The 18,200-nt window shown below is 38.4% G+C and overlaps 1 protein-coding gene across 1 annotated transcript; it reads right to left on the bottom strand.

Moving 5' to 3' along the window:
- Positions 1–8,371: 8,371 nt before the first annotated feature.
- Positions 8,372–17,726, bottom strand: LOC146139664 (adhesion G protein-coupled receptor L4-like). Its single transcript, XM_083392507.1, has 13 exons — positions 16,979–17,726; positions 16,302–16,355; positions 15,595–15,645; positions 14,972–15,013; positions 14,663–14,746; positions 14,093–14,149; positions 13,457–13,522; positions 12,364–12,678; positions 11,506–12,023; positions 11,004–11,180; positions 10,501–10,732; positions 9,391–9,885; positions 8,372–8,883 (listed from the first exon to the last, which is right to left on the bottom strand). Exons 1-13 carry the CDS (start codon positions 17,031–17,033, stop codon positions 8,609–8,611), a joined length of 2,421 nt encoding a protein of 806 aa, XP_083248633.1. The 5' UTR covers positions 17,034–17,726; the 3' UTR covers positions 8,372–8,608.
- Positions 17,727–18,200: the final 474 nt, after the last annotated feature.

Genomic DNA, 18,200 nt, shown 5'->3' with positions numbered 1-18,200 from the left:
TTTGCATATAGCTTGAGGTAACTATATCGTAAACGACTAAGGATTATCCAGCAACGAAAAAAATACGTCAGACTTATCGAATAGCAGAACGAAAACTGCCGGAGGGTTGGTAGTATTTTCTTGCAGTTGTGGCCACAAGTCTATTTTTGCAGCGACGCTATTGTTAAAGCTAACTGCACCTGTGGTTATCAGCAAGTAGTGCGTGACGACCGCCAAGGTCACGCAGAGGTCGTCGTGTAAGATCGCCACGTCATGAAGCAGGTTCAGTAGGTGAAAGAAGAAGAGCGACGCACAGAGGTTGATCTGAATCCAGGTCCTGTCGCTGTTGATGACTCCCTTGTAGCGGAAGAGGATTGCGATCGTCAGAAAGAGAAAGGCTACTGACAGGGACTCTGTCACGTACGAGCAAACCTGTTGAGACAATAATTAGAATTAGGACCACATTATGGAAGACATAGGCACTTAACACTAACTCAAAAGATGTGCGATTAGAAAACAAATTGGTGTGCTAAACTGTAGCCTATGATATTCGTTGTCCAGTTACAGAACATTGATCGCACTTACCCGCACACCCCAGGGAATCACAGTTGCTTGAACTGACAGCATTACTGCAAACACAGTTGTGTGGTTGCTGATGCATAGCACGGAACCGAATTCCAGCGTTTCTTTCTTTTTTAGTCCTGCGGTCGAGATTTCGTTTCTGACAGTGTCGACGAATCCACAATCTAAACCAATTTCCCTAAATATGATGGTTTCGCCTCCAGCTTTGACATTAACACGACGCGCAGTTTCTTCGATAAGCTCAACTGAAAATGAAAAGTTGGCCATGTATTTTATCTTGCCTTCGAGCTTTGTGCCGTTGTGAGTGTCGTAGGCGGAAACGCTCAAGTACGGAATGTCGTCCGGGACAATAGAATATCCAACCTTTGAGCTTAGGTATGTTCTTACAACGTGTGTGGGGATGAGCGTTTTGCTGACAGAAACAGGCATGTGAAATTGGGAAAAGGCAACCACAAACTCGTCGCATTGGGTTTTGTTTTCTTTTGAAAACGTGTAGTCAACTTTAAAATCGCTCATTTTTTGGAATTCGCTTCCTTCTTGGAAAACAGAGCAGTCACCCTGTTGTATAACGACTTCGCACCCGTTTTCCTCCTTACGAGTAGGCATGTAAGTTGTGGCATCCTGTAATGCATAGCGCTTGAGATTTTCTTCTAAACTTTCGACCAAAGAAGATATGTTTTCCGGTTTAAGATGGCCGTCTTTTTTGTTGTGACTTTTAGAATCAATCTTGTCAACAGTTTGTAGTATTCGCGAAAAGTAGTCAATCGTTGGTTCTATCAAAAAAAAAAACGCTGACAAATTCTTCGTTAATAACAAATTTTACACATAACATTTGTATACGATGTACATTAATAACTCCTTTTGAAACTCGAATCAGTTTTAGGATTAATCTATGATATAGTGTTGTGAATTACAGTAACATCAAACTGTGATATATGGCTGTTTTAACAACAAAAATATATACTTTTTGAAGTGGAGTTTGATCAGTCAAATACAAAACGGATTTAATAAAAACCTACAAGGTTATTTTTTTTTATTTTTTAATGTCCCTTGAAAACAAAATTTACTGTGTTTAACCATTAGCCATTTTGTGTCAGTTGTACCAATACAATGACTGGAAACTTTTTAATTTACTTTTGGTAGAAACCGCGACCTTTGATAACAACATTGTGTATTTCGTCAGCAATAGGTTTGTTTTATTCATAAAGCCATTCTACTTAGGGGCAATAAAGTTACAAGAATGCTGGACAACTGATTAGCTGCTGGCTCAATACAACTGGCACGAAGAAATCTTTGAAGTACGGTAAGTGTCAATTAAAAATCTCACCAGAGAGCAAATCATTCTCTGATTGCGGCGTTGATAAACTGCTGAGTTTGTAGAAAGTTGTAGCTTGCAACCCAGCTGCTGTTGGTGTTTGGGTTGACTGTGGGCTGTTTTCAGTTTCAGCTAAACTTGGGACTGGCAAATAACTAGAAGTTGTTACATCACGTGTTTTATGGCCAGTAGTGGCTTGCGTATTCTTGGTCTCTGAAATCGAGGTGCTAGTTGTAAGGTGAGAAGCAGTTGAAGTTTGTTTCGTGCCAATGTGGACTACAGAAGTAGCTGTGTCTTTAGTCGTTGGCGATTCCGAAATACTAGCTGTGCTTTGTTGCGCCTGTACAGGTGTTGTTACAGTTTCAATTGTAGAAAGTGCGCTATTAGTAGTATAAGGTAGGGTAGGGTTAGTTGCTAAAGAACTAGAAACAGTAGAAAGTTTCGCCGTAGAGGTTTTTGACCCAGTGGTAAATCCGGTTGAAGGTGTTTTCAAAGTTTCAAGTGTAGAAATTGCGCTGTTGGTAGTGTAAGGCTGAGTTGTGTCAGGCGCTAAAGAATCAGCCACTGTTAAACGTTTCGCGGTAGAGGTTTTTGACCTAGTGGTAAATCCAGTTGAAAGGCTTTGTAATGGTTGGGTCTCGATTGTGGTGAGATATTGTATTTTTTCTGTACTTGCAGTTGTTGCTGCTGAAAGACGAGGACTTTCTGATCTTGGCACAGTGAAGGTAAGGTTTCCGATCGAGTTCACTTGTGTGTTTGCTTCTAAAGAAGAGGACACAATCGCTTGTAAAGTGGAAAGCGTGGTCGCCACACTTGTGCCCGCTGAGGCTGTTAGTGTCGGTGCCTCGTCTTGACCAACGCTGACTTGTTGTGTTGTGATTGGCTGCAGTACACCGGGAGGGCCTGGTGAAAACGAATTTGACGTTTGTTAGCAGGTGTACTTATGGATAAACGGAAAGGCACTATGGCAGCCAAAAAGCGTGACTGATCATTTTCCAGCAAAGAAATTTTGCGCTACATTCAGAATTATTTCTAGAGAATATTTTGGTAATTGTTATTGGTAAATTTAATACAAAACCGGCAATCCTTACTACTAACAAATGTTGCTTAGAGAACTTCTATTTATATTAATAATTATTAATTATAATGTAGCCTATTATTTCATTTGGAACGGTTTGGGAATCGAAATGGGTTTCGAGAAAGCATTATGACTGGCAATATCAAGAAATTGCTTTCTTGCTTGTTTACTATATAGCCTACCTGTTGAAACGCCGCAATCTTGTGTTGGTTGTCTGCTTTTGCAACCTGACCCTTAAAATATGAACAATGACGTAAATTAATTTTTGGAAATACTGTTATTCAAGCCAAAGGATAGAAACAGTGGCACCATATGATACAGGTTTGGGAATTTACACACGCCCGTCAAGGTGCAATGTTTTTAATCATATGGTGCCACTGTTTTCGCACTGATTTTGCGCGTCCTGATTGACCCATCCTTAAGCAAAAATTGACAAGAAATGAACCTAGCGCATCGCACATGGTTAAAAGTGCTACGCAATCACAGTTTGAACGACAATTAATTAAACTATTTTATACAGTGTATGAATGGATACGAGTTACACATTTTCTTCCTTCCTATGACTTAACATCGTTTGCTTACCGGAAATTAATGTTATTTTGTCTTTGTATATTACGAAACGTTGTTAAAACGCGAAAAGTGACTACAATCTGCGAAATTATTTAGAGATGCTGAACGTGTAAACTGAATGTATACTTACGTAAAATTATGCAAACACTCTGGTCGTTTTGGACTGAATCCTTAGTGCAGCAGTTTGCTTGCTTTTTGCAAATAACTAAAAGTTAAATCCGGTTAAGAGCCGAAATTGTAATTGATTCGTATACTATATACTAGAACTATTAGTGATATTATAAAATTACGACAGTATTAAAATTAAAAAAAAAGAAAAAAATCTTACTGTACCTGGGGTTCCGTTGGTCAATCGCCACACTTCTATGTTCGGGTTGCAATCTAAGAGGGTTTATTTCACGTTAAGTTATGTTTGTTTAATGTAAGTAAAGCAGTTTTAATTTTATTCAAGTCAGTCAATGTTACCAATAATAACGCAGCATCGGGTTTTAACTTATAACAAGTGTAAGACGTAGACGTTTTGTGTTTTTGTCAATGAGTTTGTCTTGAAAGTTGTCTTGCATATGTTTTAAAAGAACATACAAAATGAATAGGCGCCTCCTGACCCATATAAGACTTTATAACTGGTTAACTATGTTTCAGTAAATTAAATACCATTTTTATTCGTTTGCTTAGACCAGAGGTTTCTCAAACTGTGCATCGCGACGCCCTAGTGCGTCGTTTTAATTTTTATGGGGCTTCGTCAAACCATCCGTTTCGCATGAAAACCTAATTACGGTAACGAAAAGACTACGTATTGAAATGAAATGTGCGTTAAATTTTATTATGAGGGAATTGTGGAATTAAATAATAATAACTTAAAAATGACATTGGGTTTCGCTTGTGCGCGAGGCAAACGACGGATGGAACTGTCAAACATATAGACAAAAAAAAGTCGCAGCATAGAAAGTAACAATGATACAACCTTTCACATAGTTGATGTAATTTTAGTTTCTAGCTGTGTTTTTAGTGTACAATTATCCACCCTTTAAAGCAACCACAAATATTTAAAAATCATGTAGGCATATGGACTTACCCACGGTATTAAAAGGTGCTAGTTGACATTGCTCGATTGTTTCACAATGACCGTAGTGACATATTGTTTTGGCGGCTACCTCATCCGATAAAACGACAAATATTGACACAAAAAGTTTTATGACAAACTTCATACTGCAAAATACTGAAGATTTTTATACGTCTAAATTAGCAAAACTCGAGTTTTCAGGAAAAATTTATTGTACTAGTCGCAGATATTGTACCAGTTTATGCACACCTTTGCCTACATTTCCAACATGCACATTAGTGAAACAAGAAAGTGTTAGTCAAATCACCATTGGTTGTTTCTGCCAAAGTGTTTTAGGGATCTCTACCTTGGTTGGATCTGTCTTCTGGTGTGCCTTACGCAAAGTAAGGTATATTTTCGTACTACAAATGTGTTAGGACAAATCGGTAGAACTGGACGTCATTAATGTGGCATAAACATCCCTAAGAAAAACCTGTAGTAAATTCAATAAGCTCCCTTTTTATAGACCACACTATTTTCGTTGCTCCCCTAATACCGTATTAGGCCCATAAGGCTCACCCAATACAATATAGCTGCGTGCCATAAAAATGAATCAACGGTTCCACAAAACTTTCGTATTTATTTGACATAGTAATGGCTTAGTTTGTTCATCTACAATGTTTTTTTATTCTCTGTCATAGAAAAGGTTGAAAAAGCCCTTTAAGGGGATTCACACTGTTTGTCGATTGTAAAACCTGTTTGTGTGACCAGCAAGCCTATAAAATTTTATTGGCACATTAAAAATAAATCCAGTACTGAGAGAATGCGGTATTTCAGTATATACTAAGCGTTGCTGGGTTTAATTATATGTTTACCTGCAAAGTGAGCCTAAGATGCCACAAACCGTTTTAGGTTTAGCGTAATATTTCCCAGCCATTTTGTAAATTTATTTAATAATACTTAGTGATCCCTAGATAAGTAATCGACCTAAAATTTGGCTACTGATTCAAAAATCTCGTTTCAAGGCCCTGAACATTGTGGCATACTAATAGCCAAAAAATACCATAATTATCGACACCCTAGATTTAAAAACAACTCTGCAGTTAGGAACCACTGTTCTTACTTCAGATTTCTATTAAAACAAACATTAAAAAACAAATCAAACAAGTGAAGTTAAACTGCCAAGTTCAATATAGTTGGCGCATAAATAAATCGCCTGTCTTAAAAAAAGTGTCGAATATTCAAAGGGGTTCACTATTAATTGCACTAATGCGTATTTTTGCTTTTTCAAAGGTTTTGCGCTTTATTTTAAAACTTTAAGAAGCGTGTTAAATAAACCCTAAAATAAAAGTTAAGATTTTCCAGAAATTTCTACTTACAAACTGTTTTGCAATTCGTTCAGTCGACAATACACAAGATATTGCCACCCTCCGAGTTCGCCGGCACTACGACATGTGCATTTCGAAACGAAATGCAAAGGTCCGAATTTCATCCGAACGCACATTCCCGGAAAAGCGCGAGGCGAAAAACACGCGAATCCAATCGATCCAGATGTCGAATTATGGCGGTCGTCCGTCTACTGAAGGCCGATATGTCGCCTGGCGCGCGAACACGCCTACTCAGCCGTGTTGACCTTGCAAATCGGGCTCTGTTGTCGTGTTTATTTGTTTCGTCGCAAGACTACATGATATATGTCGCGCGATGTTTGCGAACAAGGGGCCATTGTTTGTCCGCAAGACGACCACGCGGCTCGGAAAGAATTTCGAAGGGATTTGTTTTATCGTTTTTTTTTTATTCACCACGCTGATTTACAAATCCAGCGTAGAACCGACATAACGAACCCTGTTGATTTGAAATACGCGTCGTCGTCAAATTAATTTCTTTTTAGCATTTCAATTGAAATTTAATTCACCTAAAGACCATAGTATATTTTTTAGTTTAGAAAACACTAATCATAGAGTTTTTGGTCATTTGGTATAACTCAATGTCTGCTAACTTCTGCATACCAAAGGCACTTTAACTCAGACCTGCGGAGTCGGTTGTAAACAACCCGAGTTAGACTTCCAAGTGTGGAGTCCCACTCTGGACAATTTTTGTCCACTCCGCCGAGTCCCGGTCCGGATTCTCTACAGCCTTGTTTTCAATCCATTCGCCTAAATTAAATACGGTGGAAATAGCAATATACCCAAAGGGATGTCATATTATAACTCACCCTATAGCAATAAGTGATTGGAAAATATTCCACCATATGCGCTATACCATCTTTACAATTTACCTGCGTTCTTTAGATTCGATTTTGGCACTGCGAAAGCGCAAGTCAGAATCGGCAGTCGGGTATGTCTTAGCAGTCCTATCGAGTCCCGATTTCGACTAGGCGAATTGAACCGACTCTGTCGAGTCCGGAGTACGACTACAACTCCACATTCCTGTTTTAAGTGGTAAAAATATCCCCCCTTTGTTTTGAAGTTGTTTGGCAGAGGAACCCTATTCCTTAATAATATGAATGTTCCTGGGTCTACCACGTAGAACAATTTCTTTAAGACATGACATATTTAATGTGTGTTGCGTTAACATAGCTAACGGACTAATGATGCTTACATAATATTAGACTAGTGGTTTCCAATCGGTGGTCGATGGCCACAAGGGGTATACAGAAATATTTTCTGATGTCAGTGGGCTTTGTACGAGAAAAAATGAATGCAAAATATAAAAAAAAACTTAGCTTCGTGGCTTAGTTATATTTAGTATCGGGAAAAATGTATTTCTTTATACACAAATATTGTTTGACAATGCTGGAGCGTCTTTGCTTTCTAAAAAAGTTCCACTTACCTATTTTTTCTTTTAAACAAACAATTTTATTTTGCTTTGTAGTGAAATTTGATCGACTGTGTTAAACTGCTATTTTTGGTTTGTTAAAATTTTGCAATATTTAGCCACGATACACAATGGGAGTCATTGTGGCAGTAATAAGACTGTGTGTTATGGCGTAACAAATGCGACGTTATCACTGAAAATTTTTCTGTCCCCGCTCACCCAAAACCCGAGATCCACCCCTTTGAGTTGAACTGGTCTCCTTAGGGAGTTCACAGAAAATGGTTTGGAAATACTGTATTAGACCATATAAAAATGGAGTTTAAGAGTATTTTCAAGTAGGGATATTTTGAACCCTACCCTACAATAAGGACCATTTTATAATTTTGTTATGCAAAAAAAACATGTTTTGTCGCCCAGATCCAATTTTATTTCCTCCTTGGTGTTGTTGGGTAGTGAATATCTTCATATTTCTAAGAACAAGAAAAAAAATATTGGGGCTAGTTTGGTGCAATATTTTGTGCCTATATATAAAATCGATTGTGCTATTTGCGCAAAAGGTGGTGTTAAGTCACGCTGAAATCTTTGACAGTCATTGGTTACACTTCCGAACGGCGTATTTATACAGCCCTGCCCATTACGTGTTGCTTTGGGTGCTTTGCCATATGTTACGCAAAAATCAAACGTCGTTTTCCAGAAAAAACAGTCGATTAAAAGAAAAGCGCGACCGTACGACGATTGTGTAAACGTGCAGAGACAACGACCTGTTTAAATATCTGTTGAACAATTTCGTTTGCTGTCAAAATCGATTTTATTGATATTAAGGTGTTGCACAACTGACTGAATTTATTCATGCATGCTGTTGAATTGATAAGTCGTCTACATAACATACACTCTTTACTAAAACTAGGAATTTATTTAAAAGTGCTTTACAAACAACAAAAAAAACAGAGATTTGTGTGTACAAAAACACAGGGCATTTTGGGTGGGAAATTTTCGAATACAGAAAATGGGGGAAATTGGCATCAACCGTGCAAATATGTTCAACGACGTGTCCGTCAAATTATGACCTCCGTTCTTGCTCCTTCTCATCAAAGTTCTACGTGCAATCATTCTTCCAATACGTGCAATGATTAAAAACACTAACAATGCTTGCGTTTGGCTCAATCACCTATAGCAATACAAAGGGATTCGCCAAGACGAAGTGGATTGGAAATTTAGAGTTAACATGTCACGCTTGCTTCACCGCCGACGCATTCGACGCAGAGTTGGCGTAGGTGTGCGTCGTTTTGTTGCTGCTGTTGTTGAGGCTGGCCGACCGGCCTGATTCCTGCACAGACCCGACACAAACGCTCCGCGGGAAAAGTCGCCTCATTTCCCGGTGCAGGAGCTTGCGCACTTCCCTGCTCAGCGCGCAGTACACGACCATCACGAAGAGGCCCTGGGCGCCGTTTATCAGCGCGTTCAGGTACATGAAGGCCACAGAAGCGTCCAGGTCCCCGACTCCTAAATACACACATTCATATATTGAAAACAAACAAAAAGTAGCGTTGCAATCCTATGCAATAAATGATGGCCTTATTGCGATGGTTTGTTTGTCGTTTTTGTACCCGTTGGAACAGCTACGAATTTTTCTTGTATACTTCGCCGATTTTTAGGTGTTTTGTTTTGTCATGTTGCTAGAAGCTTATTTAATTCTAACCAAATATTAAAGTCTTAACAAATATTTTCTAGTTAACAAATATTTTCTTTGAAAAAATTAAATTACGCGAGCTGGGACTGGGCACACATGCCAGAAATAATTTGGGTATATTTTATTATTTCCATTAAAAAAATGTCGCGATCTTCTAACGGGCCTGCTGTGTGAATAAATTATTGCTTAATGGAGACTTTTTTGTGTGACAAAGAATATTGAAGGCAGCCAAAAACACGGACGCACCTTGGTATTGTGGTTTTCGAACTCGATATTTTCTGTACCACGCTAAGGTCGAACACTTTCCACGCAAAATTTACCTGTAAGAAAGCCAAAGACGTACGGAACGCCAAGCACTGGAATAAGCAAAGCGATCGACTTGAGCGCCGCCTTCGTGTGGCGCGTCCTCACCAGCTGCTTGTCAGCTCCTCCATATGACGTCATGCCTTCGCTGCGCACGCTCATCTGGTAAACGAAGGCGGTGACGCGCACGCACACCATAGAATTGAAGGCCAGCACCAGGAGCATGGGCACTACCACAGCGTACCAGATCGCATAGGCCTCGACCCCCACCCAGCACTTCTTGTACACGTCACCGCCTTTTGTGAGACCGCCGTCCAGCTTCCGAAACTCGGCCAGGTCTAGGTAGCCTTGTTGTGAGAAGGCTATGGCGCACGAGACGCCCACTATCAGGGCAGGGGCACACCAGCCGAAGGCCAGACGCAACCTCGCGTCCCGTTTTGTGTCGAAACTCGAAAGGGCCTTGTCCGAGGTCTTGACTAGCAGCGTGAACGCTTCTAGCGCCATCCACATTCCTGCCAATATGAGGTGCAGCATTGTTACGACGCTGGTTTTGTTATTTTATATTGAAAGGTACAGCGGGAATGAATTTTACCGGCCGGGTTGAATTTTTGCTCTGTCATAATAGGTGTCTTGGATTTGTTTGTTCTCAGTCCACCAATGACGTATACGTATAATTACGGATGATTTGCGCCATTGGTGTACCAAGGACTTTTATTAAACTATAAAAATGTTAAAAAGTCCATTATCGAAAAATCTGTTCGCAAAATACTGTATAGTCTTGTCTTGCTGTTTCTTTGCATATTTATATATTTATCCTTCCGTTTTCCCTATTCCTACTGAAACTATAGTAGTCTATCAATACCGTGCAATTATTCACGTTTTAAAACAGATAACTCGACCTTTTTACTCAACCTTTGCAAGGACAAAATGGCATGCACTTTTAATTTGCGCGACTGCTTTAGTATAGGCAATTAACTAATAAAACAATCCTACGATTTATAAAGTTGGACTTGCTTTTGCCAATCATTATTACCTTTATTAGATTTTTCTTTTCTTTAACCTCTATAAGTCCTACTCAAATTCGTCTATATACAGTTTGATTAATGAGCCGTTTAAAATGTGATCACCTGTAGCAAGGAAAAAGTAGTGGAGCATGACGGCCAAGAACTCGCAGCCAACCTTGTTGCCCCTGGCAACGTCGTGGAGGAGATTGAGGAAGTGGAATAGCAGGAGAGCGAGTGAGAGGTTGATCTGGATCATCGTCCGCTCGCTTCGCAACTTCTTCCGCAATGCTGCCAGGATGAAGATTGTCACCAGGAGGCAGAAGATGGAAATGGACTCGGCAACGAAAGAAATTGTCTGAAAGGTACGTGAAAGTTTTCCTACATTTTATGCTGTTATAAAACAAGATGTTAAGGCATAATACATTTTTGAAAGCTTAAACTCCCAAGATACGAATACATGAGTCTGTGAGAAGTTTAGTTATTTAAACAGTTTGAAATATTAGAATATGTGATTCACACATTTCAGTTTTGTTCTATTCCAATTACTAGAGGACCTGATATTATTAAAAAAAAACAGTTCGTGTGCTTACTTGGCTAAAACTGTATATAGGCATTTGTACACTCACCCGGACCGCGTCTGGCACTTGGTAGCTGCGCACAGAAAGCAGGACGGCAAAGACTGTGGTGTGGTTGCAGTGACAAGTCACTCCGCCCCTATCAGCCGCCAGCAGCTTGCATCCTTTACCCTCGAAAGACCGCTTGGACGTATCCAGGTACTGGCAGATGGGCCGCATCGTTTTTAACTAGAAAGGAAGCACTAATTTACTGATTTGCGGGATACAATCTCAGTATAGTTGTAAGTAATATTGATTAAGATGTATCTTGGGCTTTTCTCGTTTTATTTGAAGGTAAGCTGCTTTGCTCTAACCTTGACAGGGCAAAACAAGATTACTCTATATTGGAGAGAGAAACACTGGCAAATTACTCTATGTTGGAAACAGCATGAATACATGTCTCTGTGTTCCGAGTACAGTCACCGCGAGAATTGATAATATTCCTTTTGATAATATTAAAAAAAAATTAGGTTTCTACCAAAATGTTGAAAAACACTTGTTGAGTGTTACCCACCTTGGTGGTAAGACCAAATCCAAAATCCACGAGCGAGCCGAAAGTACCCTTTCCAGTTGGCGGCTTCACTTTAAACGTAACCTGCGCCTGGATTTTGCGACGTGCATTGACGTTCAGTACCGAGACGCTAAGCAGGGGTAGCGACTTTAACGGCATTTTGCGCTCTTCGATTGGCGCGAACCTTTCCGAAGCGACGACCGGCTCAAACGCAGCCAGGTCGACTTCGCAAAAAACAACTGCTAGGTGGCCACGCGTGCCGGCTGCGTCGAAAGCGATCGCTTCGAGGTTAGATCGTTCGTGATCAAAGTTGACGAACCGCTTTTCGGCAAAGTCGTCGACGCTGCCCTTGACGATAAGCAGCTTGACGTTCCCCAAGTCGAAATGCGTGCGCCCGGATGGAGACCGGTAAGCCAGCCTCGCAGTCGCGTTTTCTAGCTGTTCCATCGCAGCGGAAAAACGCGGCAGGCCGGCTGGTCGCGACACATTGTTGCTCAGTGACTCGGCGATTCCTTGCATCTCTTTATAAACGTTCAAATTTATTAACTATTTTGTTGGCACAGGTCGTTACTTTTGTTATTGTCAAGTAGGGCCTAAAATGTTTTAGGGTAAATCATTTTTGCATAGAAATATTTGTGAAATCTTAAGCATATTATACGTTTCGTGTATATCCGGCAGTTAAACAAATTTCCTAGCATTAGACGCCATCATTATTTTTATATTATGCTGTGTTCATGTTTTGTATTGTTCCGGTGAATGGAATTCGTTTGGCTTATCATTACCAATTATGTCTCAAACACATTGGTTTCATTCAAGTATACTGACAAACCTACTTAATAATTCTCCAGCCTATATACTTACCAACAATTTCATCGCTTTCAGTAATTTCGGTTGTTTGTGCAGAATCAGTGCGACCACTCGGTGTAGTCAATACATCATATGTATTGGTCGTGGCTGAGCTTACATTCAAACCTACAGCAGCAAACCGTGTCGAATTCACAATGCTAGAATGAGTTGGCGTATACGGCAGCGTGTTGCCTATTCCTTCTGTTGAAACCACAGATGCCTGACTGGTGGTTGTCGCTTGTAATAGCGCAGTATCCGATACCGGAGTTAAGTCCTCTGTTGTGACGTTTGTGAGGGCTTGGGTGGCGGATAACATCGTGGTTGTGGCAGCTGTATATTGCATAGTTTGCGTTAATATTTGTGTAATTTATTCGCTGGATGCCTCCTTCTGAACCGGTCGTTACAGTTGGTTTTTCGTTTGGGAGATGCATTTATTGATGTTTAACAGATAGTTCTTCATAGGACGTATATAGTGATAAGATACAAAGTAAAACAAAGAAGAAAGTATTTAAATCAACTTCGATATAATAAATATATATTTTTCACTCCTACGAGCATCGTCAGAATCTTAATTTCCAATGAAATATATAGTAGTTCATTATATATTTGTCGTAAAACATCAAAATCAGCTGATTCTCTATTTTTGAAGTTTTCGTACTAGTGTTTGTCGTCGATTGATATACAACAAGAATGGTTAGTTTTTTAATATTCAAATTCAGAATTTCAGTTTCTTTAATTTAAAAGAAAATAATTCTGACGTATAATGAAAGATTTACGATTGCATAAGTTATACGATTTATATTGATCGAACTGTTTTAATTTTTACGTAAATCTTTTAAATTTCCTTTGTAATTCGTAATAAGAATATCAAATCCCATACAGAAGGAGGTGTCATTTTGAACGTTTCGAATAACTCTTTATACATGACTCTCTCTATGAATACAGAGTTATTCGAAACGTTCAAAATGATACCAACTTTTGTATGGGCTTTGATATTCTTATTACGTCTTACTACAAGCTCAAACCATTATGCTCCTTTGTAATTAGTTTTTAAAATTGTAACACTTGAATTTTAAACCCTATAGAAATAGAAAACAATTATACTTACCCGGCTGTACAGTTGACGGATTCTCGCAAAATTGTCCCGCCACATTAAGCACTGTGTTGTTACAACCTGTCATAGAACAAAAAGTTGAAACAACAGCGATCAAAGTGGGGTGTGAAAGAAATGTATAGTTGTAAGACCCCCTCCATATTTGACGAAACTGATTGCTAATGCAGATTCTTTGTAATGAAATGAACAAGTTGTGCTAATCTTATTTAGATAAAAATATATAACGAGAATATATCACGAACAATAAAAATTCAAAAATCTCAAGACGGAATAAGATAAATGTTGTAGATATCAAGTGTTTCAATGATATAAAGCAGTGGTTCGGCAAACTAAAGATCACAGCCAAAATGTGGGCCTTTACGTCTTTTTAAGCGGGCATTTTTTGATATTTATTTTTATTTTTTAGGTTTTGTGCCACGTGATAGCTGTACATTCATTTTACATTATATTTAAGCTTAACCAAAAACAGAACGCTTAACTCGAAACGCAGTTGTGCACACAACCGTGGAGTTTTTGGCTCATTGTGATATCACGTAGTGGGCTTCCATTAGCTCTTGCAAGAGTATTTTGGGCCGCTACAAAAAGTTTGCCGATCACTGTTGCAAAGCCTGGCCATAAATACGAACTCACACTTGGTTGAGTCCGGGATAATTAGGTTCGCCGGTGGTTGCGGGAATTGTAGGTTTCCTATGAAGAAAAAAAATAAAAGGATCAAGTTAACAACACGTGCTTCATAGCACAAAATAAAAAAAAATACGCACGTTCCATGAAATTGAATACAACATGTACTGTCCTTTATAAAAATCCCAATCTCTATATGGTAAACTATATGCACGGATCTGTAATGTAACTTGATAATTGATTACAAAGCTCATATCGAAACGTTTTAATCAAGATGATGTCGATCTAATCGACATTTTTGGCTTTGTAACTCATTATCGAGAATCTTGTTAATGAGTAAAACGTGATTGCAGTAGCCTATATTAGTTTTAATTGTCACAGAATTTCCCCATACCAACCAAGATTCCCGTGCCAACAGAGTAAGACCTGAAAATTAAAGCTATATAGCATTGCGAAGATTTGCTTTGTTTAAAGTTTTTTTAATTTTCGAAGACGTCCAGCCAAAATACTTTTATGGATATTAGGATTATGTACAAAGAAAATCATGCTTTGTATACTTCGCCATGGGCTACCCTGTACCTTGCATCTGTACAACGACGTCTAAATTTTGATTTAGCTTCGGTGGTTCCAACGTCATACATTGCTGATCGTACGAACAAGAAGCTAAACAAACCATGTTTACAGACAAATAAAAAAAAGTCAAAAATTATTTTGGGTTAGTTACTTTTCTGCAGTAACAAAAGAAAGAGAATCATTTTCTGCAGTAAATATTAAATTTAAATATAACGGGTAAATTATTCACACTGTTAATTGGACAAATATAAGGGTGTCCAGAAAGGTAATAAATAAGGCTACTTGTAAAAATCATATCGCTAAAAAAATACGCACCCGACATCGAGGAGCTGAAAAATATGGCGTCAATTTGATCCCCTGCAAAATAAGATCAGTTGGGTTTAGCTGTGTAAGTACATCCGATTGAGCCACGCGTTATGTCACTATAGTACATATATGCTAATTATTATGGCCGAACTTTTAATGTAATAATACTACCGCTATTTGTTTTTTGCCATTCTCCTATTGTTTTAACTGTGGGTAACAGTAGGGTGGTCCGATAATATTGGAATGGAGTCAATACCCGATGTCAGGTGGTGCTATGTCTAATACTAGGGTTTGATCGGTGCTGATTTCATGCCAAATTAAAAAGGGAATTTAAGACCTGATTTATAACTAGACGAAACTGCCGAACAACCTATGCAACATAGGCTGCCTTTTTATGTTTACCCAGTTGCTTGTTTTAATGCAGTGTAATAACGCCATTTTATAATGGATCGGACTACGTTACTTTTTGTCAAAAGTATTGGGTAACGATTTGAGAATAAAATGGCAAGTATCGGACATCCTTAGCTTAGATCAACCTACATTTCTATTTTTTGCGAAAACAAGCTTGTGCTATGTAAAGTATTGGCTATCACGGTATCATGGTAAAATAAATTCAGAAAAGACGAACTTACAGCTCCCAGCAAACTGACATATTTCAATTTCGCTGTCAAAATCTGAATAGCCTGCAAAACAAAAACAAACTTTGGCCTGTTTAATTTAATATTTTAGAATCGTTAGATTGTTCAGCCGTGTTGCGCTACAGAAATTCTAAAGGCTTACTTAAATAAACAAATGCAACGCACAAGTTAGAAAACAATTAGTGATGTGATCCTTCAACATTCTAAACATTATTTTAGATCAACACTTAATTTGAGACGCAATGAATATTGCGGTTAGTCGAAGGTTAATTACAAATTTTCATAGAAACTAAAATAATAAAGCATCTAGCCCAGTGGTTCTCAACCTTTTTTTCTTGCGTGGCCCATTTACGTTGCAAAAAAACTGTGGCCCAATAAATTTTTATGAAAGAAAAGAACTGTAAAATAGGTTTAGAACAAAACACAGCAGAACATGTTTCAAAACAGATTATTTATTCAACTGTGCATTAGTGAGATACTTTCAGCTGAACAATAAATTTACATTCCTTTTTAATTCATCCCCAAGCATTTATTCCAATAAAATAAATATAGTGACAAAAATGAAATTAAATCTAGCTTTTTAAAATTGGTCTGTGGCCCAGCTCAAATGTTATTATGGCCCACCAGTGAGCCATGGCCCACTGGTTGAGAACCGCTGATCTAGTGCTTGTAGCAGTTAAGTGATTAACGCAATTACTTACAGCAAATGGTATTGTAACCCGAGATAAAGTCTCCGCAACTCAAAACAACGCAACCTGCCAATTAAAAATCGTGCAATGTGTAAGTGTACTTGCAAATATAATTAACAAAGGTCAAACTTAGGTAATATTTATATTTCACTTAATTTAAACCATGGTTCATGATTCTTTTCCAGTGATTTGTTTTTATCAGATGTTCTGTATTATTTTGTTACTTGCAGCCCAAAAATAAGATAAGCCCTACCGGTAAAAAATACCTTTTTTAGCAGGGCGTCCGCCAACCCTTTAAATAAATTTATCGTTTCGTTAAAAAAAATGTTCTATTCTGACCCCTTATACAACTTAAATTTCCAATTTGCTTTTTTGGTAATGATTAGAGGAGGGTCGTCAACACCAAACGGTTATCCAGCAAAACGCCCGAAAACATGTGCCGTATCTCTTCCCATTATAATTTACATCGAACGAGCCGTGATTGACGTGTTATCCATTATCAGTGCTTAAATTGGAAACAGTTCTTTAGATTTTGTGTTTTAGATTAAGAAACTGTAACTGTAACAATTTTCTGCGCTGTGATTTACTATAGCCTACATCTTCGAGCAGTAATTTACTATTAATCATACGAGAAAAACTCGATTTCAAGAAGTAAGTCGTTAGCATACAGTTTCCAGGTGCTCACTTACCTAGTGAGGTGTCCACCAGAATGATGCTTGTCAAAATCGTTAACAGTCTCTTCATATTGTCGAGAATTTATTGCACCAGCCTTTCCGCCCGACTTGCCACGCAACTTTTTGAGTTTTACCGGCTGTGTTTTCCCCGTTAGATATGAACAGTTAAAATTGCGACCGAGTAAGATGTTGTTGACGGCGCCGTTTGATGACATTCGAACTACCGATGTATGGTTTTAAATTATTCAGGAGGCGCGTCCGTATTTCGTCTAATGATAGTTCATGTATCAATTGTACGCGCCGCGACAAGTTACAAACATGTTGCGGTCGACGATGGATAAAGAATGTTTTTTGTGAAAGCGAAGTAGGTGACGGCGCATATGGGTGACATTACAGTTAGGAGCGATATTCATAAACAAGCTAGGCCTAACACGTGATATAGCTTTTCATTTTGCATCTTGACTAAATATACGCCGTCCTCGGACATCTTGGCACACTGTATGGCATTATCAATATTGGTAACCGCAAAAAAGAATGAACATCAGCCAAATGAACTGGTGAAGCATGGTGCTATCCGCAGACATAATGAACTGACTAAGTAACAAATTTCGCTGTGTAAACTTTACATTCTTCTTAAACTATAGCTTTTATTTTAGTCAAACGTGTTTGTTGTCTAATGCGAAATAGCATAGCTTTATCGTTCTCCGTGACAGAATTACAGATGTTTTGTCACCAGGTATAACAATTGTTATGTATTAAAGTATCTAAGCTAGTTCTGCAAATATTTTCATATTATTGCATTAATAAATTTATTCTACGTTTGTCTACAATAAAATGTACAGCTGTAACAGTAACATGGTTAAAGAGAAATTTGAAGTAATATCGCAGGCATAAGAAAGCGAAAGATTAATTTATATACATAAATAAGAACTCTTGCAAAGGAGCATCATTAAAAGCTAAAAGCGGCTCTGACATTTGTTTTGAGACCGCAATGACGTTCACACGTGCGTTGTTCGGATGTTTACTATTTATGTAGTACAACAACTGACATTTATTCGAGATCGTCATAAGTATAGGCTGTTAGTTCGATAGGGGAAAGTTAAGTTAATGTAGGTTACCAATACTATTGAGTGGCTGTTAGCGTTTATAAATTTTATTTCGGCTGTAAGGAATACATTTTTTAATCTAACAGCCCAGCATAAAATGTTTTTCTTAGGGTAAAATACCACGACAACTT

Source organism: Ascidiella aspersa, chromosome 6 (assembly GCF_963924565.1).
Source record: "Ascidiella aspersa chromosome 6, kaAscAspe10.2, whole genome shotgun sequence".
In the NCBI taxonomy this organism is placed as follows: domain Eukaryota; kingdom Metazoa; phylum Chordata; class Ascidiacea; order Phlebobranchia; family Ascidiidae; genus Ascidiella; species Ascidiella aspersa.
Note: the sequence above shows the minus strand (reverse complement) of the source record. Positions and strands in the feature narration are given on the sequence as shown.